This window comes from Colias croceus, chromosome 23 (genome assembly GCF_905220415.1).
Source record: "Colias croceus chromosome 23, ilColCroc2.1".
NCBI lineage: Eukaryota > Metazoa > Arthropoda > Insecta > Lepidoptera > Pieridae > Colias > Colias croceus.
Window position 1 is genome coordinate 6,191,573 of NC_059559.1, and position 27,672 is coordinate 6,219,244.

Sequence of the window (27,672 nt, forward strand, 5' to 3'; positions counted from 1 at the left end):
GAGCGTACCGCGATAGTGGCCGGCGTAAGCGACGAGCGTGTTATGTTATCTCAGTATTTTCAATAGATTTACTATCAAAAAATTAGTGAACAAACCATGTTGTATTTGCAAGTTTCTTTTTCAATAATTTTTCTTTAAATACATTTAAATTACATTCTTACTTTACTGAATATTTTAAGTAATTTTTCTTTCGACCACAAAACGTCCATTGTTCCACGTATATTTTAGTAAATCTTCAAAATAATTGCGATAGTTCTGCAGACCTTAAATAATGTCAAATAACGCGAGTTTTGTCTTTATATTTTGTCATTTAACGACAAATTAAAAATAGTTCATAGTTTTTATATACAAGTAGGTAATTATACCTACATATCTCATTTAGCATTTAACTGTTAAAAAGAATTTAATACACTCAAAGAAACATGCGTAAAGAGTTGTACGAATGATAGGAAGTTAGGAACATATTATAGTAGTATTAATTTAATTGATTTTTAAACTTTCACAAATATATTTTGAAAATAAAGTTAACTTAAAAAACTTATAGCTCAAGAAAGACTCAAGGGATTTTCTTGATGATATTCGTATGTATAAATATAAAGAAAAGGAATGTCCGTCTTTAGGTCCTATAAAGAATCGTAAAATATGCATTTGATCATGTATTAATCTTCAGTAACGTTGTGCATGAGCTCACGAAGGTTTCCGAGTTCGTGCGACCAATCTTCCTCAGTAGAAGGCGAAGCCGGGGTGACATTTAGTTATTTTAAATAACACTCAAATGTGTGTTCATTTATTTTTATAATGGCTAAAAACACTGGTTAAAAATATGCGCCAAAAAGACTTGTAGTTCATTATTTACTCTGTGGGACTCAGAGCAATAGAGCTGTGGGACTTGTCTATAGTAATTTTAAATGTCATAAACGTCAAATCTGAATTCTGATTAATTCTGAATTCTGATTTCTGTCATTTTTGTCAACAATTGTGTTTTCCTCGGTTTTAATTTCTTCGTTTTGTTTCGTTTTCTAATACTCATTAGAGATTCAATGTGCTACTGAAGTTACTTAAAATGCATTCAAATTAGCGACTACCCGTATTCCATGTGTGTTTCATAAAAGTACTCGTGTAACAAAGATTACTAAACACAACCAACAACATAGTTTCGAAGCCCAAAACATTAACAACACAGGATCAAAATGGGTGGAAAAGCAGAAAAAGGTACACCCAAGTACATAGCAAACAAAATCAAGGCAAAAGGCTTGCAAAAACTGCGATGGTATTGCCAAATGTGCCAAAAACAGTGTCGTGATGAAAACGGGTTCAAATGCCACACAATGTCTGAATCACATCAAAGGCAGTTGTTGTTATTCGCTGACAACGCTAACAAGTACATTGACGAGTTTTCCAAAGAGTTTGCGGACGGTTATTTAGAATTATTACGTCGTCAGTTTGGCACAAAACGTGTAAATGCGAATAAAGTGTACCAGGACTATATTTCTAATAGGTGAGTTGGTTTCATACTGTTTTACCGTTTTTATCAAACATAGCGCTTTAACTTCATACATTCAAGCTTATAATGAAGGAAGAGAAAATTAATCTCCATGTTTTTACCTTAATTAATGACTACCTGTGCTCTTCGGTTTTACCCGCAGTGCTCCACTCCTGTTGGTCTTAGCGAGATGATATATATAGCCTATAGCCCTCCTCGATAAATGGGCTATCTTACACCGAATGATTTTTTTTTAATCGGACCAATAGTTCCTGAGATTAGTGTGTTCAAACAAACTCTTCAGCTTTATAATATTAGTATAGATGTATCACCATAGAAACTACTACTTATCCAACTACTACTAACTTCTAACTTATCATTAATCCACAGAGAACACTTACACATGAACGCGACACAATGGGAGACGCTCACAGACTTTGTCAAGTGGCTCGGCAGAGAGGGCAAGTGCGTGGTTGACGAAACTGAGAAGGGATGGTTCGTAGCGTACATCGATAGGGACCCGGCGACTATCGCCGCGCAAGAGGCGAAAGCGAAAAAGGAGAAGATGGATAAAGATGACCAGGTTTGTAATTTATTCCAATAATAAGATGGAGTGTCTGTTTGTAATATGCATTAAAATAACCTTTTTACTAAATGCATATGGATGTATACAGTGTACTGTGTAATGTGTGTCCCTAAATAGTAATTTTTTGTCTCTGTCTGTTAATATCTGAAATGTCTGATCCCATTTGATGGGACTTTCACTGACAGATAGCTGATGTAATAAGGAACAAATGGCAGCTAAAAAAATAGCCTAAGTTCCGATATTTCATTAGAATTAGGAAACGCTGGGGCAACTGGTTCTTATTATACCGGTTGGTGTGTTTTAATTATGATTATTGTGTATACTAATATTATAAAGCTGAACAGTTTCTTTGAACATGCTAATCTCAAGAACAACTGGTCCAACTTTAAAAATTCTTTCAGTGTTAAATAGCCCATTTATCGAAAAGGCTTATAGGCTATATATCATCACGCTAAGACCAATAGGAGTGGAGCAATGAGGGTAAAACCGCGAGGCGCAGCTAGTTAGTTGTAATAAACATAGTTATTTAATTATTGTGGCTATAAGGACATATTTTTTTTTGAAACTTTTAAAATATGAACATGATTAAAAAAATTTTCATATTGTTCACAGGAAAGAATGTTAGAATTTATCCAAAAGCAAGTGGAGAGAGGAAGGAAAGAGAGGGAAGATGAAGAGCCGAAATACACAGAGTTCAAGAGAGAGAGCAGTCAAGAGAGACTTACTCTTAATTTGAATTTGAAACGGAAGAACCAAGGTGATTGTTGAATTTGATATTTTTGGTTTTATGGCATTCAAATCTATACTAATATTATAAAGAGGAAAGGTTTGTAATTATGTAATGTATGTATGCGTGAGCGTAGCACCGAGGGGTCCTGGGTTCGATTCCCGGTGGAGACGAACAAAAAAAAAAGGCTTGGTCTGGCAGGACACAGAAGGCTGATCACCTACTTGTCCCTAAAGAAAATCGATCAGTGAAACAGATGTATAATGCATCTGCCCCTTACCCCACTAGGGCCTAGGGGACATGGGACTTCACTTTTTATGCCGACATCTTAGAACGCTTAGAACGCTAGGCCATTCATGATACCTCATTCGTTTCTTTCTTATTACAGAAAAGGCAGAACTACCAAAGTCAGCGTTACAAACCTCGAAAATAAAACCAGAAACGTCAAGTAAAAAACAAAAATCAGACAACAAGAGTAATGCGTTAGATGAAATTATGGAAATGACTGAACGACAGAGAGAGAAAGCTAATAGGTGAGAGAGATATATTTGCTTATTTTTTTTATAAAATATCGAGTTATCCAATAAGTATTGAAGTGAAACTTCTTTAGGCGCGTTAAGTAAAATTTCAAGCTCGCAGTACCGTCATGGAGTAAGGTGACGATTTTGATATCTTTGATCTTGTTAAAGAAGTTTCACTTTTGACACGTGTGCTCGATACATACGCCCTTTTCCCTAATTTTAAGTTTTATGTCATTTATAATATATTTATTATTCTAATCCTGGTAGACAAATCCAAAAACCATTAAAATTAGGTACCTAATGAAATAAATTTAATGCCAAATAATACTTGCTATTTTAGTAAATAATATGTCATCTATAAAGAAATATTTTTCACCATTCCAGAAAAGACTACTGGCTAACCGAAGGAATAATTGTTAAAATAATAACCAAATCGCTCGGTGACAAGTTCTACAAACGCAAGGCGGTTGTCGAACGAGTCATAGACAAATATGGCGCTCATGTCAAACTGACAGATGACAATGTCAAATTGAAGCTTGATCAGGTATGTAAAAGGCGATATCCCTTATCAGCGCAAAGACAACTTATTGTCATTACTATAAAACTTATTATCGCCTGAGAAACTCGAGCCCGCGGCATCCGCGCGACTCGTTCGAGTTTCTCAGGCGATAATAAGTATTATAGTAATGAAAATAAAGTTAAAATTCATATGACACGGAAACTGCGCTCCGCTTCGCTGCGCTTCGACGCTCTTTTGGTGTGAGTTGACCCTAAGTGCCCTGACGCACTAGCGGTTAACCGCGGGGGCGGCTAACCGCTAGTGCGTAAGGGCACTAAGTATGATGCAACAGCACAAAATACTTGAACGGAAGTCGCTACGCCATTATACTGGCACGGTAGCTCGGGGTTTACCTTCCATGGGTTTCTACTATACGCATTTAAGATGTCTACATAAGTTGCATACCACACCACAGAATACATAATAGTAGTTAAACGTTACAGAACGGACACTCTCCGCCTCCCGCCAAAATTAAACACTTACCTCACCCCGCACGATCAGCCTGAAAATGGTCGCATTTTTCTGCAAGGACGATACGCAACGAAGATTGACAACATTAATCAAATTGACTTAAAGTAATTTTATTATTTTGGATTTGTGATTATCGTTTTTCGTAGAAAATGGTTAGACATTGTGCTGTTTACGGATGTATTTCATCAGAAAAACGCGAATTTTTTTTTACGCTAGTCACAAATGTGCCAACCATAAAGCGTTAACACACACATTTGCAGTCTCTACAATGTGACTGTCAAAACGATAATTTTGTATGGAACAGTATGGAGTGTCCGGGGTGTGCTCGAACTCTGAATCAATGTTCCCAAAGAGGTTGTCGACAATCTCCGTTCTACCTGTAACTGCACAGACATACATAATAGGTAATAGCGACATGAACTATGGTGTCTCTAAAATAGAAAACGGATCGTGCCTCACCACTCAGATTATAATTAAGATCGGGCGCTGATGACGGCTACCGTAGCAATGTTATTATTGGCAAGCACACTAGGTAGGTAATAAACTCAGTGCGCTACAACCAATGACCTATTATACTAGTAGACGCGGCATACGCCAACATCATTGCACTAAAAACAGCGTAATTAATACATACCTACTTACTAACGCATTATCACCAATACTTATAAAATAAAATAAAATATAGAATAACGCCGAATAAAATATAAAAAGAACGTCCAGCCACGACGCTGAATGGTGCGTGACCAAGTGAAACTCGGGCACTTAGCTGAGTTTTTTCTTGCCAAAATAGAGAGCGGGTAACGTATCTAGCTTTTTTATATATCATAGGCTACAACACTATGTACGCTAGCGTTTAATATACCTGTGCACCTGACTAGTGAGTAAAGATTCGACACATGTCAAGTATAGGTAAACCAGAATCTGATGGCAAATAGGGAAATCAAAAATTTGAGTGTGCAACCCTAGGGAAAATGGACTGAACGATCTTGATACTGCTTATTTTTTAGTTTGTTCTCAATATCATTAGTCACATTACATAAGTGGACAATACTGTACTTAATAATGAGATATCCACTTAATACATACTTACATGTATAATATACATATTACTTTTATACAGGTAATACATATTATTATTTACACATACCTTTATTTGTATGTTCATTATCATTATGCCATGTGAAAATATCGATGTTATATCGATAGAAAACTAGACTGCTTATATTTTTTTATAAAATAAAATAAAAATAAAATAAAACTATGTTTATTTTCGTAAGTATTAACAGATACACACATTATAAAATTGACTTGGACAGCTTGGACTTGACGAATAGCCGTATTGGAAACTCCTGTAATAAGTTTCCATAAAATTATATTCCAATCAATAAACAATATTATAGTTACCTACATTTAATATTTTTTAATTGAAAGTATCAAAGCGGGTAAGTCCAATTTACCAATAAAATCTTCTAAATTGAAAATTGTGATGTGTTTGACCCTTCTTCATCAAATATTTTTCTGTACACATTATAAACAACACCTCTTGCTTGTGATCGCAGCAGCTTTTTAGACAAAATCCTAAAAATTATTTATCAACTGCAAAAAAGACAAATAATTTGACAACCAATTTGATAGTTGTCAAATAAGTTGCCACATGAAAATCTTTTATTTCTTAAAATATAAATATGCCATCAGATTCTGGTAGACCTATATGATGTGTTATCGAATGTTCGGTACCAACCTCATGTAACGTGCACTGCAGCTATCTGTCGCTGCGCCGCACGTCACGTTAGCCCTACAATCGTCTTACTATGTGTAATGATCACGTAGGCGGGTTCGTTCCAACCTTCATCCTAACTATATCTAGACTCACTCTCAGTTAGGCTTACCGGGGAACACTAATAAATAAAAAGCACATAAATTGTAAAATAAATATTTATTTAAAATGTACTTCACTTCACGACTTCACCTACTTCATTTGATTTTACTTCGTCCAAACATTGCGTGGACTGTTCCGCTTCTGTGAACGTAACGCCAGTGCATATGCCATTAAATGACGGTCCCGTAGCTGCTGTTCTTTTTTGTTGCCGCCTTTCAGCTCGTTCCTCGTCTATTTTACGCCTCTCTATTTCTTCTTCTCGCTGCTTTTGAAGCTCCTCGGCCCTTCGCCGCTCGGCTGAACCCGAATCACTCGCGTGACTTTTAAACATGGTGTATGGCACGATGGTTTATCCTTAAATGATTTTGTTTTCCGATCTTTCCCCAATTTATACTAACCTAATTATAGTCATGTAGTTATCCTCGTTGTACTGAATTTAACATGAGTCAATAAATATATATATTGTACCTAATCATAAAAAATGTGACGTTCATGATTAATAATGAAGGACAACTGAATTTAGCTATTAGGTTGAGGGAAGTCGTTCACCACAAAAAAATATTTCAAACCGTATCGCAGTCCAATTTAGGTACGTATCTGCGGTTTTATCAGTGTACCTCATTAATTCTAAATATTATGGTGATAAAATGTTCAAATTAACAAAAACAGTTTAATATTAATGTTTGAGCCCGATGATATCATCGACATCGGCAAAATTCTGGATAATACACGAATATGTTTAGAAATGACCTTCTCGTACACTTAACGAGTTCAAGTTCACTGACACAGTGGTTTATACTTGTACCAGGTGAACTGGTTTCACGATATAGCTCGGGACGTGTGCCGTGTGTCTTGCTACACGACCAAGAAGTGACTAACAGAGCAAATTATAAACTTGTCGTCAAAACATTTGAGACGACGTTCACTGCAACGGTCTGATTGTAAGTCTTAGGTTTACAATTAGTCCGTTGTTGTAGATTCTGAGAACTAATAATCATTCTACTGTTCTATACAAGGTGTCCCACTGTCGGTATACTCAGCTCAAAGGAGTATATAGTTTTGCATACGTTGAGTACGTAAAAAATACTTATAAAATTCCAGACGCATTTTTTTTCAAATAGATGAATTCTTAAAACTATCTGTACACCCATAACAAGCAACCCGATCAGCTTTGCCACCCGCACATGAGCTATCGTAAGAATTAAGACAAAATGATCACATTACCGAAGCGGTGTATATGCCGGCTGCGTGAAGCAAGAGAAGAAAACATGGATTTTAAAGAAAAATTTAGCAAAAATTTTTTGACGTAATTTTGTTGTTTATGTATTTTTTACGTAATCCGTGTATGCAAAGCTTCGCGCTTAGTATACCAATAGTGGGACAACCTGTATACAGATTAGGCATGGTATGTGTGTTGTAGGCAACATGACATCAAGCGTTATCGAACAATGAGCCGAACAATTTTAATTGTAAAAATATATTAATAAACCCAAGCAATAGGATAAATGATCGATTATAGGTATGCTCTTGATATGGTCATTAAAACAGACTAAAATTCAATGTTTTCCTCGTTAATCATTTTGACAATTATAACGTTATCGCTGTGACTAGTACGCTAAAAAAACAACAGAATTAAAAACAAAATATGGGCAATAAAAGCAATAAAACTTCGTACGACTGGCCATTGGACGTTAGTGTCCACTTGCAGGTGAGACTCGAGAGCTAATGTGCCGCTGTAGGTTAGAATGACCGCCACCGCGGCCGCGGCAGTATATTGTTATCACGGTCAAGCAAGAAGGCAACAGCAGATCGCCACCGCAGGCCGCGTCTGTCTGGGACAGGCTTTATCATGTTTATATATTTTGTATTTAAAACATTTGTACTCGTCCAAGATCGTACTGGCAGCTTCGCTGTAAACATTTTTCGTCTCAATGACCTAGGTTTCAATCTTGTCTTCATATATGGGCTAAGAACAGGAACATTTCCAACTGAACACTTTTGGTCTAAGATCCAAATATAGGTCGACCTTCACCGGCGTGATAATAGAATGAGACCAATTTTATAATAAATTTAGTGTATTAAAAAATGTATTAATTAAAAAAAATGTTTTTTTTTTAAATTCATTAAAAATGTCCTGTCCAGGATTTTCCCAGTCAACCCATTTTTAATACTTACATTTTTTAATAGACTAAATTTATTATAAAATTGGACTCATTCTATTATCACGCCGTTGAAGGTCGACTTATGTTCGGATCTTCTACCATTATAATAACTTGTCTATCATTGCATCATGTACGACCCTCATATACACACTCCAACATCACGCTACCAGTTCGCTGATGCTTAACTTTTCGGTTATAGCCCGTACGTTCTTGTGGACCTATCTGTATGTCTGTCTAAAATATATAAAGCTAGTTATGTTTATACTAATATTATAAAGAGGAAAGGTTTGTAATTATGTATGTATGTATGGTTTTCACGCATAAACTACTGGACCGATTTTGATGAAATTTGCCACAGACAATCTTTAGACCCTGAGAAAGAACATAGGCTACCTTTTATTGCGAAATATGTACCACGGGCGAAGCCGGGGCGGACCGCTAGTGAGATATAAGTTACTAGTAGAATGTAATTACAATCAGTTTTTTATTTTTATACATGCATTTTTTATATTTATCGTAATTTTTTTCCAGAATCACGTGGAAACAGTGATACCGTCCCCGGGCCGAGCAGTTCGATTCGTGAACGGAGCGTATCGAGGCCATATGGGAACTTTGCAACATGTAGACACTGAACACTTCTGCTGTCAAGTTGAAGTAAGTTATCACTACATAGTATAAAACGAAGTCGCTTTCTTTGTCCCTGTGTCCCTTTGTACACTTAAATGTTTAAAACTACGCAACGGATTTTGATGCGGTTTTTTTAATAGATAGAGGAGAGTAGAGAGGAGTCTCAAGGAAGGTTTTAGTAATTAATTTAATAGATTTTAGACAAAGCGAGCGAAGCCGCGGGTCGTAAGCTAATAATTTTATGACTGACTGTGCCCCACGGTTTTAACCTCATTGCTTAGCTCCTGTTGGCCTTAGCGTGACGATAGCCATTTATAGCCTTCCGCGATAAATGGGCTATCTAACACCGAAATAATTTTTCAAATCGGGCCAGTAGTTCCTGAGATTAGCACGTCAAACAAACAAACTTCAGGTTTATATTATATATATATTAGTAGAGATATACCTATATATTTTTAAAATTAATAATACATTTTTAATTTTTTAATTCCAGGTTACGGAGGGACCTCTAAAAGGAAGACTAGTGAAAAATGTACAATACGAAGATATTAGCAAGATAGCGTGATATTGATTTTATATAAATAAATTATTTTTTTAAATATCTTTACTAGTTTTATTTTATTTCCCACTAGATTTTTATATATTTTTTTATTTTATAAGTATTTTATGCGTTTGAGGTCGATCGAACGAAAAAAATTAAAAGTATAAATTGTTCATAATAATCTGCTCTCATACAAAGAAAGAAAAAATATGGTCGACGTCACTATTCCGTAAGAAGGAATTCGTAAAAAATGTATTTACACGTACAATAATAATAAAAGCCTACATTGGAGCTAATAAGTCTATAAAAATATCTCAGCATCAGTTTTTTTGCATAAACACTAGCCTAAAAAAGTATAACAAAACGCCTAAAACACAGTCAGTAATATGTAGGTTCCTTCTAAAGCGATTTGTGCCATATTGCTTGAAACATGTTTGCATGCGCTCAGTTACAATAGCTATTCGCAGGCAAATTGTATTATTTCGCCGTTTACAGAGGCTCGGAATTTTGTAATATGCTAAGGATTCACTATTCCAAACGTCCACAAAAAGACTGTTGCTATAAGGTACTGTATAATTAAAAAAATACACGAACCAGATCTAACCCAACCCCTTATCGAACAAAAAATTTCTGATTACATTCTCGTAATTTTACATAATGTCGATCGTTTGTAAACGGCGAACACAATTTGCCTGCGGGCTGCGAACAGCGGTAATAGCCCTAAGCCACTGTACTTATCTATGAATAATAATTTATGTACTTATAATATAAGTTCCGAAGCAATGATTGGAACCACCTGTTGTGGTGTTTCCAAACTACAGTTATCATTATGGGACATTGAATAGAGCCGGTAAAAGACAATGTCTCATATTGTTATTGAGTGTTTGATAATTGTTTGAGTAAGAGTGTACCTACTTAAAAGGTATATTATGTTTGTATTTTTAAGAAAATTACCTAATTTTCGCAGAATTTTTCAAAATCTCCACTCATCTTAAAAGTCTCATCCTTTTGCGAAGTGCACTAAAAATAATTGAAAAGTGCACCATTCTAAATATATTTAATACCAAATACTAAATATACCTACTTACTAAATATATAAAATATTTGCTATCCGCTAGAGGGCGCGTTAGCGTAACGTTCGTTATAATCAGCGTCAGAATAAAAATTAAGTTTTAAAATCAAAATAAAGTATTTCTATTCATATAAATTGTCACAAGTTATAACAAGTGTTGTGCAAGTGCACATCTGTAAATCATCTTTGTACCACATTTCTTGCAAATAAATAATTTGAATTTATGTAGGTGCATAATATGGGCGTCGCTGATCTTACCATCGTAGGTGATGCGTCTTTTTTGTAGTCTCTCATATTGTTGCGTCTTATTCCATACTAAAATACTAAAATGTGAAGAGATAGAACTTCTTGCCAGATCTAGGTACCGTGTTGAATATAGTCCTATGTACGAGTATTATGATACGATTCAATAGATTATATGCATTGTTTGAAATTGACTGCACATCGCATTCAGTGTGTATTCTTTCGTGATTGTTTAGGAGCGTCTTTTTGAAGTGAAACTTCTATAGGCGTGTTGAGAGTAAAATTTCAAGGTCGCGTCATGGAGTAAGGCGACGATTTTGAATCTTGCCAAAGAAGTTTCACTTCTGGCATGTGTGCTCGGCACACACGCTCTTATTCATTTCAAATTTATTTATGCTGCGCTATTCCATATGAACAATTAGGTTCCTATTTTACGCTTTTTTCTGTTCGATCGGTTCAGTAACTTATTGATTGTAAAAAATATTCGTGTATGTACCTACTTTTTTAAATGTAAAATTTTGGGAAGAATTCATTCATCTTATTTGTAGAAGGGAAAATTTGGTGCAGAAATAAAACACAAAATTAATCAATAAACATATATTTGCATTCGATTGTACAATATAATTCATAAATACAATGTTACAAATATTCAAATAACGCGTAATTTACGTAATAAATGGACTTAATGAAAGGTTAGACGGTAATAAGGCACCATACGGAAGGACAATATATTTCATATATCATTATATAAAATCGATAAATATTCATAAAAATTTATTCTAGCATACGACTAGGATAAAACAATTGATTGAATGATAAAAAAATAATTGTGATGTTCATGATAATTACGGATATAAAATGGACGTCGTCTATTTAAAATAAGTACCATATTTGCTTACTCACTAAATAGCGCCATCTGACGATTAATTGCAAAGACAAAATTTGGAAGCTACGTGACGTCAGCGAGCGCTAAAACTACTACGTATAATTAAATCGCAAATGCCTTTAAATACTTCGAAAACTAAACCTAGCTTATATTTGCAAATGTAACTTTACATTAAGCATTCACTGCGAATTTGTCATATTGCAAGGCAGTGTTGCCCTCTACTGATAGTAGAATATCGTTGAACCACAAAAAAAAATTCTAAATAAAAAAAAACTGACACATCCATAGAGAATAAAAAAAAAATCTGACAGTGACATTAGTTTTTTTTTATGTGTAGATAAAAAATATATTGATGACTTTTGAGTATTAAAAATGATAAATTTATTTTTATTATTATACTTATCTAGAGGTAAGTTATCAAACATGAAACACTCAAAAATAAATAATAACACGCATACTTTGTTCGAACGTAGGAGCTTTAGCAATTTTATTTTTGTGGTACAACATTTTAATAATGGTAATAAAATGGCGCCAAATTTACGAAACATTATTTTAATGAAATTTAAAATTGAAATTATTTCCAGAAGGTATTATTAGGTAGTTAAAATTTATTATTTTTAATACATTTGATTAATATTATAGTTTTTCTTAATTTTAATTTCACTTTTCAACTTTGACTTACTCTTAACGTTCAACAATAATTTTGTACTTTCAACTACATAACGATTTTAAATTTACTTTGACAAACTACATTTACTTTTTTCACAAACAATAAAAAATATACTTTGGCGCCATTTCCATACGGGTAAAAAATAACATGGCGGCCGTAAACAACATAGATAAAAATAATTAAGTAACAAGTGTGATTATAAAAACATTATTATTTATTATTAAGAGTAAAATTGTAAAAAAAAACTTTTCAATTAACATTCATTAACAACTGCTTTCGCTTCAGACGCCATTATTCCACCTATCTTATAATTTTGGTAGATTTGTGCTACTTCTTTAGTAGTTTCTCTTCTTCTGAATTCTTCGCTTCTGCCTCGGCGTTCTTGAACGTAGAATTTGTGAGAAGGCTTGATGGTTGCGGAACAAACTGGAAATACAAAGAATTTTTAATATTATTCTTCAAGAGGAGAGTGAACAGGTACATTTTAGGGAAGCGCGCTCCATCTTAGGCCACATCTCAGCTTACCATCAGGCGAGATTGTGGCCAAGCGCTCCCCTATTGTACAATAAAAAAAAAAATATATATATATGTTTATATTTCTTCTTTTATATTCAAACTTATTTTAATTACGAAATAATCAAAGCCAGAAAATTTAACGTAGGAATAAAATAAAATTATATACAATTCAATAATTTTAACATGTTTATGTACATAAGTATTCTAAATTATGAGTTACAACCTACATTTTGCTCTTGATATCTGTTAAGTGAATATCCTGTTCAAATTGTTTTATCAGTACCGACAAAGAAGCTTATCTATACTAATATTATAAAGCTAAAGAGTTTGTTTGTTTGTTTGTTTGTTTGAACGCACTAATCTCGGGAACTACTGGTCCGATTTGAAAAATTCTTTCGGTGTTAGATAGCCCATTTATCGTGGAAGGTTATAGTCTATATTTCATAATGCTACGGGCAACAGGAGTGGAGCCACGGGGGTGAAACCGCGCGGAGCAGCTAGTATCTAATACACTGGAGATTGCACTATGAACGTTGACTTGTCACGGGAAGGTATGACCTTGAATGACGCCTGGTTGTTTTTTGTCCTTTTCACACCTAACTTGGCAAGTTGGTATAAGCTTCTTGGTACAGACTCATTCAAAAATTGTTTGAATTCTATGTCATTTTTCTTTCTATCTAATTGCAAAAGAGATTTTTGTTCGTTTAATAACTATTAATATAAACACTTTTTAAAGAACTTATACATACATTCATTTAACGCAGTGCAATTTTATTATTAAATTTAAAATTAGTGCTTTAAAAATATATTTAATTTCTCCGATCCATATACAAACCTGACATCTTAATATCTAGTTTTAGGAACATCCAATGTCTAGCGGCGTGAAAATATAAATTTTATTTACTTAAAGTTGCCAATATTAAAAAAAATAAAATAAATAATGTTGCCATCTATACTAATATTATAAAGCTGAAGAGTTTGTTTATTTGTTTGAACGCGCTAACCTCGGGGATTACTGGTCCGATTTGAAAAATTATTTCGGTGTTAGATAGCCCATTTATCGAGGAAGGCTATTATAGGCTATATACTATTACGCTAAGACCAACAGACGCGGAACGACGCGGGTGAAACCGCGCGGCACAGCTATTTTTTTATATAAGATCGAGTATAATATAAAATTATTGTTATAATAAGCATTATGATCCAATTTCAAATAAATAATACGAGTTATTTGTTTTTATGCATTTTAAGACACTATTAAAAACCAATTAATTTTTAGACACTTTTTTATAACAAAACTAATATTTAAACATACTTTGCCACAGACTATAAAATCCCTGAAAAAACAAAAAATAAATAAAAAAATAAAAACTCACCTGCTTGGACGGTGTTGTCTTTTCATTTTCAACAATATCATCCAAACGGTCTCCTTCACGCAAAAGCTACAATAAATAAGTAAAAAATATTATAAAAAGTTTTTTTTTGAACATTTATACGAAAATTATATTTATTTTTTATTTTGAATCAAACTTTTCGATTAAAATAACTTACATAAACTATTCTATGCCAATAATTTTAATTGAACAGCCCATAAAAGGATATCGGACATGATATTTTTTTCAAATTACATTGCAATAATTTTTATTTAGAAAATAAATATATTATGCAGTTCAAGACAAATGAATTTGGAATCTCATGCCTATTTTATTATTTTTTAAGAGCAGAAAACCATTAGTGATTTAAAACTTTATGTAAAAAAATATATTGAAGTGAAACTTCTTTAGGCGATTTGAGAGCAAAATTTCAAGGTCGCGTCATGGCAATACCGTATCATGGAGTAAGACAATTTTGGTATGAATCTTGCCAAAGAAGTTTCACTTCTGACACGTGTGCTCGTCACACACTTTATATTTTTAAAAGCATGTGATTTTAAAACTATAAGTATATTAATTATTGAAGTGAAACTTCTTTATCGGTGTTGGAAAAAAATTTAGTGTAACATTTTTTCGTTACGCGTGACATTTTTCCGTTACGCGCCATCTTTCTCTTATCCCTACCACGCGTGATTCGACGTATTTCTGTAAAGTTGCATATAGTAAATTATTTTTTGAAAAATAAGGTCATAAAGAAGTTTCACTTCTTACGTGTGTACACTAGTACACGCACACATTTTTTTGTTTATTTGTCTCACCTTATCAACCTCCGGTTCAATTTGTTCATTTGTACCGCCCTTATTCAGAACTCCCTTCTCCATGAGAGTCGCGCGTTTAGCAGCTAAGTACATTGATCTGTGAATAAATAGTTTTATGGATAACTATTAAATAAGGGGGCGTCCATACATAACGAGGGATATATGATAATAAATATCGTTATTAGACATAAATGATATAATATAGGAAAATACAATCTATACTTATATTATAAAGTTCAAGAGTTTGTTTGAACGCGCTAATCTCAGGAACTACTTGGTCCGATTTGAAAAATTCTTTCAGTGTTAGATAGCCCATTTATCGAGGAAGTCTATAGGCTATATATCATCACGCTAAGACCAACAGGAGCTGAGCAATGCGGGTGAAACCGCGGAGCACAGCTAGTCTAACATATATTATAAAGGCGAAAGTTTGTAAGTATGGATGTATGGATGTTTGTTACTCTTTCACGTAAAAACTACTGAATGGATTTGAATGAAATTTAGCACAAGTATAGAGGGTAACTTGGATTAACACATAGGATAGGTTTCATCCCGGAAATCCCATGGGAACCGGAACTATGCGGGTTTTTCTTTGAAAACGCGGGCGAAACCGCGGAGCACAGCTAGTCAGTGGCGTGCCTAGGGTGTAAGGACTGGGCAAGCCCAAATTTTTCGAAGTGTTTGCTGGGTACCCTTTTCTTGAATTAGGTATACACTGTGTTACTAAGTAGGTACCTATGTTCGTTATAAAACTTATAAAAAATGTGAACATACCGAATCAAATCTTCTAAATCTTCACGCGTGCCCGCAAACAGTTGAGTCAAACGTTTACCATTACAATTATTTACAATCATATTGAAATCTATATCTATAAATTATATAAAACTGTATGACATTATATTATTATAAAATATTGTACAGATCATTTATATTCTAATTCAAAACGCCGATCTTTCTGAAGGAAATATTTTATACTTAACATCGGAATAGAAGTAGGTATACTTAGGTGATTGTTTTAATTCAATTAACAGCTCTTTCTCAATGACAGTCATCGTTAATTCAGAAAGGCGTTCTTGGCCTTGTGTATTTCTTAAATACGTACCTACCTACCTACCGAATTCGATTTAACGCTGAGAAAGCACGCTCCGTGGAAGAACTACCTACTAGCAAGAATCGTAAATACCAAAATATGTGCAAGTTTCATCAGAAGGCTTCTTCTAACCAATTCTCATTCATTAAATCGATTAATTCGTAAACATTACAATTAAAATTTGGTTTATGTGACTTACTGCACAAATCGGGAGTTGGTTTTGATGAAGAAATTTATTGTTGTTTTACAGTAAAGTTTAATGATTTTACCTTTCCCCGCTGAGCACAAAGCAAACCATCACAATTTACAATACAATCTGTGTCGCGACACTTATTTTATCACAAAATTCGAAAAACTTTACCTAAATTACACCGGTATAATCACGCGCTAAACTATACTAACAATAATATTCACGACGTTCGTTCGCGCGACGCGCAATCGTAACTATCTTCACACTGTTAAAGCCCGGCTTTGTTGGCCATAGATTTTGCTATAGAATTCTATAGATAGGTATGGAGCTACTTCAACGAAATTTCATACGTTAGAAGAGATAAGCGCAAAGCCCGGTAAAAGCCCACGAGTGCAAGCGAGAAAACTATATGTCACTCAAGAAGGACACCGCACTGTTTATACAAAGTACGACCTTATTTAAATAGCAAGAAGGATGAAATTAAAAAGTTTCACTCGAATTCGACATTGTTTGTAGGTGAGTTTTCATTGAATTTCGGAGCAAATTTTGAATTGCTCGTTGCGCGCGAATATTCAAAAGTGAATTTGGGTATTTTCCTGTCTCGTAGCGAATTCCTTAGGCAAGCCGGGCTTTTCGGCTTGTATGAACGTACCGCCACTGCAGCTAGTATAAATGTAATTACATACCTCTTAATAGTAAGATAGTACAATTCCGCGATGGCCTTGACAGAATAATCTGGAACGAAGGTGTGACGTAGCATCGAGTCCATGTTCAAGTTCTGGAGGGAACCGAGCGTGGATGGTGCTGGGGATTCCGCTGGAATAAATAAATAAATAATAACATTAATGGCTAACCGGTTGACTTGGTTGAGCGGCCCTGCCTTCCAAGCCAGAGGTCGTGGGTTCGATTCCCACCCGGGGCAAATATTTGTGTAATGACTAATGAACATAGATGTTTGCTCTGTGTCTGGGCGTTAATTATCTATATAAGTAATTATTTAAAATTATATATGTATGTTTATCAGCCATCTGGTTTCCATAACACAAGCGAAAGCTTAGTATGGGATTAGATCGTGCCTTGTGTGAGAATTGTCCTGAAATATTTATTTATTTATTTATTATTTATTGACAACAAAAAGGGCAATGTAGGCAACGTCTACTGAGACAAGTGTCAAGAGAGAAACTTCTTCGGCAAGATTCAAAGATATTCCGCTGGAAATGGGAATGCCGGAAATTTTATTTGCTAATTATTTTATCACTACATAGTATAAAACAAAGTCGCTTTTTCTGTCCCTATGTATGCTTGAATCTTTCAAACTACGCAACGGATTTTGGATGCGGTTTTTTTTAATAGATAGAGTGATTCAAGAGGAAGGTTTTAGTATATACCTTATTAGGTTTTAGACAAAGCGGTTTAAATGACATGACATTGACATGTTATGACAATCCATAGACAATAATATTATCTGTGTTGCCACTACTTAAATAATTAATAATAATAGAAGATAAATATCATTAACTTTTAAAAATATTTATAAGAATAATAAATATAAAAAAATAAAAAATAAAAAAAAAAATAATAATAATAAAAAAAAAAAAAAACATTCAAAAATCTTCAACGCACCTGGCGCACGTTGAAGTATATAGCCTTCATGACCGGAATGGGAGTAACCCGGTTGTGTGACCTGTATATTTGCCCTACTCGTGGGAACAAAAATGGAATCATCTAACCTAACCCAAACCAATCAAAAAAGGCTTACACAACAAATTTTTCACCCTAGTCTCTTCAATAGACCAAGATCGCAATCCCTCACTGATTGCAGCCAAAACATTACTGATATAACAAACGACAATGAAAACCCGGATAATTCTAAGTGGACTGAAATTCAAAATCGCAAGAGACAAAGAAATAGTCCCGAAGCAGATAGAAGCCAAAAACAGTCTAAAATCAGCACATACTGGCTAAGCCAGCCGACACCCACACACAATTCCTTCTCTATGCTCGATAACGATGAAGATAAAGAGGACCATCAACCCCAGCCAACAGAAAGGATACCAAAACCTCCACCTATATTCATCGACAAAGTGAATAATATCCGTCCCCTAATAAAATTGCTGGACGAAACCGTGAAAGATCTTTTTGAAATTAAAGTATTACCCAAGGATCAGGTAAAAATTCAACCAGCAACAACAGACGCGTACAGGATCATTGTCAATGAACTAGATGCTAAGGGCACAGAATATTTTACTTACAAACCCAAACAAGAACGGAACTTTAAAGTCATACTTAAGAACATACATCCATCGACTGATACTGATGATATTAAAGAAGCATTGGCAAAGTTGGGGCACATCACCACTAATATCTGGAATATCAAACAAGCACTGACCAAAACCCCGTTGCATATGTTTGTGGTCGAACTCCAACCAAGCTCAAATAATAAAGATATTTATAAAATTAAAAACCTGCTATATTGCCGCGTAAAGTTTGAACCACCAAAACCAAAACGGACTATACCTCAGTGTGCCAATTGTCTTGATTACGGACACACAAAAGCCTATTGTCGTCGTTGTCCAAGATGCATTAAATGCGCCGGAAATCATGCATCGTCCACATGTGCGCGTAAAGATCGATCGGATGACGTCAAATGCGCTTTATGCGATGGAAATCACCCTGCGAACTATAAAGGCTGCTCTGTCTTCAAGGAGCTTCAGAAAAAGAAATACCCTGCTCTTCGAGTCAGAGTTCCTCAACAAGATCTGAACATTCCTACTTCTAATCAAGTCCAACATCCAATTCAGCCATATGCTGACGTCGTTCGCAACGGTCTAAATAAGAAACCACATAACCAAAGGCCTTACCAACCCCAGCATGTAACAGTTGCAACTCACGCTCCTCCGATACAGGATCCTAATCTGGCTAATACTCAAACCCAACAAACTGAAAAGTCCAACGTAACCAATAATGACATTAAAGAACTCTTGGATATGCTTAAACAAATGATGCAACAATTGAACAACATGACAAGCCTTTTGCTAAGTGTAATATCCGACTGGCGATCGCAAACGACAAATCAAGGCAGTTGCGAGGATTTTATTCAGGCGGGAGGCAGGCGGCCCACCGTGCCCCCCCGCAACTAAGTATATTTAAACCCATAATCCTCGGCTTGTGGAATGCAAATGGGCTGTCAAATCATACTCAAGAACTAGTATATTTTTTGCAAACTCATCAAATTGATTTTATGCTTATTTCTGAAACGCATTTTACCGTCAAATCCCACTTCCAAGTGCCAAGGTACAAATTGTATCACACGAACCACCCTGATGGCGGAGCTCATGCAGGTTCTGCAATACTGGTCAGGGATAATGTCAAACACTATGTCCACAATCCAATAAGCACTAACGAAATTCAAGCCACTACCATCTCTATTGAGAGTGCAAGTGGCCCAATACTGGTCTCAGCGCTTTACATACCCCCAAAGCACAACCTAAAAGCTGAACAATATATGTCATTCTTTAATCAACTCGGCAATAGATTCATTGCAGCGGGGGACTATAACGCCAAACATACTGACTGGGGCGCAAGAACAACTACTACGAAGGGTCGTGAACTAAAGAAAGCTGTCGAGCAACTTAACCTATGCGTTACATCTACTGGAAAACCGACATATTGGCCTTCCGATCCAAAGAAGAATCCTGACCTGGTCGATTTTTTCGTAACGAAAGGTCTTCCTATCTCTTCCCTACATTGCAAATCTACATACGACCTATCGTCTGATCACACACCTGTCATAGCCGTACTGTATAATGAGCCTGTGGAAGTAACAAAACCTTGCAGGATTCATTCTCGTAGAACTAACTGGGAATACTTTCGAGAAATTATAGTCAGCACAATAGATAAACACATAAACTTGAAATCAGATGACGATATAACCACAGCTGTCGAGAGTTTTAACAATTGCATTCAGACTGCTGCCTGGAAAGCTACGCCCAAACACAGAGATATTAAGATCATACCCATGTATCCACAAATAGCAACCGAATTAATACTTAAAAAGAGACAGGCAAGAAAACAGTGGCATACCTCTAGACATCCAGAAGATAAGAAAAAATTTAACAAACTAGCGAAGAAAGTTAAGAACACTCTAGAAGACATTAGGAACATAGAAATAGAGAATCGCTTGCACAGCTTAGATGCCACCTCTGCAACAGATTACTCTTTGTGGAAGACAACTAAATCTTTAAAAAGCCCAATATCTTTCCAATCACCACTTCGACGGGATGATGGCACGTGGGCCAAAAGTGACGCTGAAAAATCAATCTTGTTTGCTCAGCACCTTTCGCGAGTGTTCACGCCGAACTCTGCTGACGGCTCTAGTAAGATACCTGAAGTAACAGAAGCTCTATCGACACCGCATCAGCTTTCACCTCCCATAAAAAAGTTCACGGCAAGTGAAGTTCGCTCCACAATCAAGAATCTTAGCTTAAACAAAGCTCCTGGTTATGACTTAATAACAACTAAAGCCATGAAGGAACTTCCTTCCGTAGCCATTGCCTTACTAACTGCTATATATAACGCTATACTGCGAAGAGAATACATACCTCCTCAGTGGAAAGTGGCTGAAATCATACTTATTCCCAAACCAGGAAAGGCTCCAGAAAACGTGTCCTCCTACCGCCCCATAAGTCTACTACCCGTTGCCTCAAAGATCTTGGAAATTCTCATTCTGAAACGCCTGACTCCACTGCTAGCCAAATCTGATTTAATACCGACCCATCAATTTGGCTTCCGCAAAGGTCATGGCACGATTGAACAAGTCCATCGTTTGGTCGAGATGATTAATAACGCATTCGAACACAAAAAATATTGTTCAGCAGCATTTTTGGACATTTCGCAGGCATTCGATCGTGTATGGCATGAGGGTCTTCTTTATAAAATATTCCAAGCTTTACCTATAAACTACTACCTAATCATAAAGTCATATCTTCAACAACGACACTTCTATGTTAAGCATGGAGACGACAGAACAAATCTCTACGAAATTAAGGCTGGTGTTCCACAGGGCAGCGTAATGGGTCCTGTATTATATCTAATATATACTTATGACTTACCGACTAAAGAAAATGTCCTCGTTGGAACATTTGCTGACGATACTGCTCTCATCGCAATGCATGAGGATCCTGTATCTGCCTCGGAAATGTTACAGCAAAGCTTAAATGATGTCTCAGTTTGGCTTAAAGACTGGAGAATAAAAGCCAACGAAACGAAGTCGGTGCAAGTGACATTTACCCTTAGACGCGATACTTGTCCACCCGTTCAACTTAACGGAATAACAATTCCTCAGTCAGAAGATGTGCGTTACTTGGGTATATACTTGGACAGACGTCTTACATGGAAGAAACATATATTCACAAAAAGGAAAGCTCTTAGTGTACAGTTTCGCAAATTGTACTGGCTCTTGGCACGTAACTCTGGCCTTTCACTGAACAACAAACTTCTTTTATACAAGTCTATCCTCAAACCAATTTGGTCATATGGAGTTGAACTTTGGGGCACCGCAGCTCACTCTAATCTGGAAATTATACAACGTTTCCAGTCAAAAATACTTCGTATCTTATCTGGGGCCCCGTGGTTCATTAGCAATTGCCATCTTCACCGTGACTTGTTTATTCCAACTGTTAGAGAGGAAATTCTCAAGAAACTTAAGACATATAAAAGCCGTATAAAAAATCATCCCAACGTACTTGTCTGGAACGTGATGGAGCCCACTCGCACTTTTAAGCGCATAAAACGGAGAGCTCCTCAAGACCTCCTTCCACCGTAGAATCAGACTCACCTTGATCATAGAAAATATTATATGGAGATGCCACTGGGCGTTTGCCATGCATGCCAACATTAAAACTTTTAACCACCAGCTTAATGCTTAATAAGGCAGATTGCAGGTTTAGAGGAGAGGAGACAAAGCGGGCGAAGCCGCGGGCGGTAAGCTAGTAATCAATAATCTTGCGAATCCGTTGGAAAAAATTCCGACTAGAATCGTGCTTTTCGTATACGATTCTCGGTGAGTGGGTTTTATTGGAGAAATCTTTGGGAAACTAGGATTTTCAGGGAAATTATGTCGTATTGAAATTGACATAAGTAGTCGACCCAGCGCCAGAAGTACAAAAATGTTAAGCTATTGCATAGCTTCTATCGCGGGCCTTGAGCGCGGGGACCGAATCCAGAAATTCCGTAACGAAAAACCTCACGCTCCCCAAGGGGACGGGCGGAGGTGTGGCTTGAAGGCATAGCATGCAATAGCGCAACCGCCCCAGTCCCCGAGTGACACACGTCTTTTTTTCATTTCAAGGTAGCTACACATGTCCACTCGATCCGTACTAAGCAGTCCCCCCCAGGGGGGGTCCACACTCACCGAGCCCCACGTTCTGCGTGAGCGCCTGCACGCCGAAGTACGTGAACGGCCCCGCCTCGAACACGAGGTTCTCGCGGCCCACCGTCACCTCTACTCGGCCCTCCAGGATCAGCACGAAGTAGTCAGCCTAGAGGACAAAAAACAATAATCTATACTAATATCACAGAATACATAATAGTAGCTAATCGCTACAGAACGGACACTCTCCGCCTCCCGCCAAAATTAAACACTTACCTCACCCCGCACGATCAGTCTGAAAATGGTCCGTATTTTTGTGCAAGGACGATACGCAACGAAGATTGACAACATTAATCAAATTGACTTAAAGTAATTTTATTAGTTTGGATTTGTGATTATCGTTTTTCGTAGAAAATGGTTAGATATTGTGCTGTTTACGGATGTATTTCATCATAAAAACGCGAATTTTTCTTTACGCTAGTCACAAATGTGCCAACCATAAAGCGTTAACACACACATTTGCAGTCTCTACAGTGTGACTGGCAAAACGATAATTTTGTATGGAGTGTCCGGGGTGTGCTAATATTATAAAGAGGAAAGGTTTGTAATTATGTATGTATGTATGGTTTTCACGCATAAACTACTGCAGCGATTTCAAAAATTCTTTCACCATTAGAAAGCTGCATCTTCACTGAGCAACATAGGCTAGGTGTTATCCCGGAAATCCCACGGGGACGGGAACTATGCGGTTTTTTTTAAAACGCGGTCGGAATGCTCGTTTCTCTCTAATCATCAATCATCACCATAACCCTCCCCCAGCTTGACGCATCACACATTGCTTCCTCTCAGCACCTAGCCCATTGCCTTATCACCAACACTCATCATATTCATCAACACCATTATTCTCTAATCATCACATCCATCCCACACATCACCAACTCAACAATTTTTCAATCCATCCATCATACTCCCCGCCTCACAACTCATCATTATCACCATCCATCCTTTCATCACAACCCATTCCCTCTTTCATCCCCATCATCATCATCATCACCCCCACTCACCGGTTTCCCCTCCAGATAGACGAATCTCTTCGGATCGTTCTTCTCCTCATCACCGCGGAGACGAATGTGCTGGATGACATCCTGTTTCAGCAGTCTGCGTAATACTGTCTCAGATATTATCACTAATCATCATCATAACCACCTGCCTTCACTTCCTCTTCGCTTTCATCATTATATTCATCATTACTATCTATCCGCACTCATCACCACATCCTCACACATAAACACTTCAAGTCATCGTCTTTTCCATCAATTATCATCATCCCTTCTTTCATTCCATCTCACTCCCCCACCTCCCCACTCATCATCCATCCTCATCATCATCACATCACCACCACTCACCGGTTTCCCCTCCAGATAGACGAATCTCTTCGGGTCGTTCTTCTCTTCATCACCGCGGAGACGAATGTGCTGGATGACATCCTGTTTCAGCAGTCTGCGTAATACTGTCTCGGATATCATGTCCGCTCTGAAGGGGTCGACGCCTGGTGGAAAAAGTTAAAAACAAGTGATAACTGCGTCAAAAACAACCGACTTCAAACTTGCACTTGCAACATTTACAAATACAGACAAAAATGCTCATAAAATAAAAACTACTGGACCTTTCCGAATAAAATTTTTATGGGACCATTTTGACACCATCCCGCATCGAACAAAAAAAGAATCACGTAAATTGGTTCAGAAACCTCGGAGTAATTGGTGTACATACATAAAAAAAAAACATACCGGCCGAATTGATAACCTCCTCCTTTTTTTGAAGTCGGTTAAAAATGTATCACTACATAGTATAAAACAAAGTCGCTTCCTCTTTTCCTATGTCCTTTATTATGTTTTAGACAAAGCGGGCAAAGCCGCGGGCGGAAAGCTAGTTGTTACTAAAAACAAACATTGTTTGTTCTGGTTGAAAGTACTGTTATTTTGATTAAAAAAAATACAAAAAAACTAACTCGATATAGCGCAGTTAGGTAAAAATACTGATCACTACATACTTACATATTATAAAACAAAGTCGCTTTCTCTGTCCGTATGTCCCTTTGTATGCTTAAATCTTTAAAACTACGCAACGGATTTTGATTCGGTTTTTTTTAATAGATAGAGTGATTCAAGAGGAAGGTATTAGTTTATAATTTATTTGGTTTTAGACAAAGCGGGCGAAGCCGCGGACGGTAAGCTAGTATTTCATAAAATCATTAATTATATTATTTCAACTTGAAAGATTAATATCAGCAATCTTTTGATATTTATCAGTGCATACATACTACTGTGCTAGCACAAATAACTTTAACTATATCAGCAAATACTGATAACTAGTCAGTGAACCAAAATTATATATTGAATAAATTCTATATTACTGAAAACTTAAACTCTCTCAGTAAACGCCAAATACTAATAATTTTCATAAGATGCTCAGCAATTACTGATAACATCTAACTATAAAAAATATTCTTAAATTAATTATAAAATAATTTCTCAGCAATTACTGACTTGTGCTCAAGAACTGGAACGTAGCCAGCACGAGCTGAGGAGACACGTGCACACGCTGGTGCTGGTGCCCAGCAAATGCTGCGATGTCGTGGAGCTTGTTCAGCGGTCTGGCTAGACGCTTTTTGGTGCGGTTGTCCGCTGGAAGAGAGATGAAGTGTGTTATAATAAAAGTTGAAGAAATTATCTGATGGGTAAAAAATAAAAATTTCTTATTTGATAGATTTTTCATGACCATTGACCACACAAAAAATAGGTATCTACTATCTAGTCTTAAATAAGATCATAATGCCTCAAGAATGCGTACTAAAATTTTATCATTACGGCCTCATGGCAACTCAATACATGTTTTTTTTATAACTGCATACATCCCTCATTAGTGCGTGTCATTTTTTGTATTTTTTTTTAATTTTTTATCACCATCGCGAAAACATTTTCATACCTCCACATCAAAATTAGGTTTTATTTCTAAAAAAAAAACTTTTTTTATTATTCTGATCACAGGTTTCAGTTTTCTTTTTTATATATTTTTTTAACATAATGAAAGACTCGCTATGAAACATACATATTTAATGTGCGTATACGTCCGGTTACGTCAATTGGGAGTTTCACACGTCAATTGGGAGTTTCACATACATTACATTTATTATTACAATTATATAGCTAAGCAAAACCCCTACTACATAACTTTTCCCAAATATACTTACATATAACATCGCTTTCATCCACAATCTCTGCCTGTATCATCTCCTCGATGACGTCCTCCAACGTCACCAAGCCAACCGTCTCATATACTGGATCCCCGTCACCCTCTTCTATGCGTTGCACGAACGCCATATGACCCTTGTGTCCTGGAACGGGGTTTTAAGATTATCACTACATAGTATAAAACAAAGTCGCTTTCTCCGTCCCTGTTTCCCTTTATATGCTTATGGGCTGATTTTTCAATCGTTGGTTAAAACTTATTCATCGAATAACGTATTAAACTACCATTTCAAAAATATATTCTCATTGTCCGTATTTGACAGTTTACAGGTGACATTTTAAAATGTTCGTGTTATTGGACGGATAAATTTTAACCAAGGGTTGAAAAAACCGACCCTAAATCTTTTAAACTACTCAACGGTTTTTGATGAGATTTTTTTAATAGATAGATTCAAGTGGAAGGTTTAGTATTATATTTATTATGTTTTAGACAAAGCGGGAAAGCCGCGGAAAGCTATTTTACTTATTCAAAAAGCATATGTGCACACACGGGTCAAAAGTGAAACTTCTTTGGCAAGATTTTTAATTTTCAGAAATAATGTATTTTCAGTACGGCTCAACAAAAAATAAGGTTGAGTAATGGTTGGCGCGGTCATAAATTGGATTGGTGAACATTTATCAAATTATTTTCCAAAGAAGCAACATTATATAACACCTTCCTTGAGTAGTGTAACTATTTTTTATGTCTTTTAAATAATAAGAAACAATAAAACATAATTCATATGTTGTTGTTGATAGCATGGCATAGTTTCCCATTTTTCTTGCTCAATTGTTACCTATACCAATATTATAACGAGCTTAGTCTCTGTGCACCACTTTAGATTTAAACAAGCTGTGTCCCGCGGTTTTACCCGCAATGCTCCGCTCCTATTGGTCTTAACGTGATGATATATAGCCTATAGCCTTCCTCGATAAATGAGCTTTCTAACACCGAAATAATTTTTCTAAAGCGGACCTGAGATTAGCGCGTTCAAACAAACAAACTCTTCAGTTTTATAATATGTGTAAGTATAGATTTGGATAGCTGTCCCCTTTTTGACTAATTTTGCTATAAATAGACTAGACAAGACCATCATTTTTATCCCAAAAACTACACTCCACGGTAAGGTAGGAAATACAAGACGAAACCTTGTATAAGTAACATATCCTAAAACGTGAAAAACCCGAGAAAAACCACATGCAGAACCATAACTATAATAGTCTACACTAATATTATAAAGAGTAAAACTTTGTTTGTTTGTTTGATGATGTAATGAATAGGCTCATTAACTACTGGACCGATTTTATAAAATTCTTTCACCATTCGAAAGCTACGTTATCCATGAGTAATATAGGCTAGGTTTTATCCAGGAAATCCCACGGGAACGGGAACTATGCGGGTTTTTCTTTGAAAACGCGGGCGAAGCCGCAGGCGGAAAGCTAGTGTACTATAAAATAAACCAGACACTTTATGGGTCTATTGTTAACAATACATTGTTTAAGTCATAAATTGAATACACAAGCTAAAAAATGGACGTCATACTCATCATGCCTCATTCTTAATATTTCTGGCAAACGTTCAGATGTTTAGTGAAAGT

At 36.0% G+C, this 27,672-nt stretch overlaps 2 protein-coding genes across 2 annotated transcripts in view; one reads left to right on the top strand and one right to left on the bottom strand.

Moving 5' to 3' along the window:
* Positions 1-948: 948 nt before the first annotated feature.
* On the top strand, positions 949-9,616 carry LOC123702429 (DNA/RNA-binding protein KIN17). The gene is made up of 7 exons (XM_045650177.1): positions 949-1,498; positions 1,874-2,066; positions 2,682-2,826; positions 3,185-3,329; positions 3,702-3,861; positions 8,920-9,042; positions 9,509-9,616. Exons 1-7 carry the CDS (start codon positions 1,191-1,193, stop codon positions 9,578-9,580), a joined length of 1,146 nt encoding a protein of 381 aa, XP_045506133.1. The 5' UTR covers positions 949-1,190; the 3' UTR covers positions 9,581-9,616.
* A 1,837-nt stretch (positions 9,617-11,453) lies between these two features.
* Positions 11,454-27,672, bottom strand: part of LOC123702359 (unextended protein-like) — a 49,283-nt gene continuing 33,064 nt past the window's right edge. Inside the window, exons 7-14 of the mRNA XM_045650097.1 lie at positions 26,038-26,181; positions 25,334-25,471; positions 24,191-24,333; positions 22,827-22,953; positions 17,101-17,230; positions 15,135-15,231; positions 14,320-14,385; positions 11,454-12,853 (exon numbers count right to left, since the gene is read on the bottom strand). Of these exons, the coding sequence (XP_045506053.1) occupies positions 12,755-12,853; positions 14,320-14,385; positions 15,135-15,231; positions 17,101-17,230; positions 22,827-22,953; positions 24,191-24,333; positions 25,334-25,471; positions 26,038-26,181 (944 nt within the window). The 3' untranslated portion in view covers positions 11,454-12,754. The remainder of the gene's footprint in view (positions 12,854-14,319; positions 14,386-15,134; positions 15,232-17,100; positions 17,231-22,826; positions 22,954-24,190; positions 24,334-25,333; positions 25,472-26,037; positions 26,182-27,672) is intronic.

Bases quoted from the DNA above. Each gene is read 5' to 3' on its own strand.
- LOC123702429 (XM_045650177.1), top strand. From the start codon at position 1,191: ATGGGTGGAAAAGCAGAAAAAGGTACACCCAAGTACATAGCAAACAAA. The intron at 2,827-3,184 runs GTGATTGTTGAA...TTCTTATTACAG, and splicing joins TTTGAAACGGAAGAACCAAG to AAAAGGCAGAACTACCAAAG. The intron at 3,330-3,701 runs GTGAGAGAGATA...TCACCATTCCAG, and splicing joins CAGAGAGAGAAAGCTAATAG to AAAAGACTACTGGCTAACCG.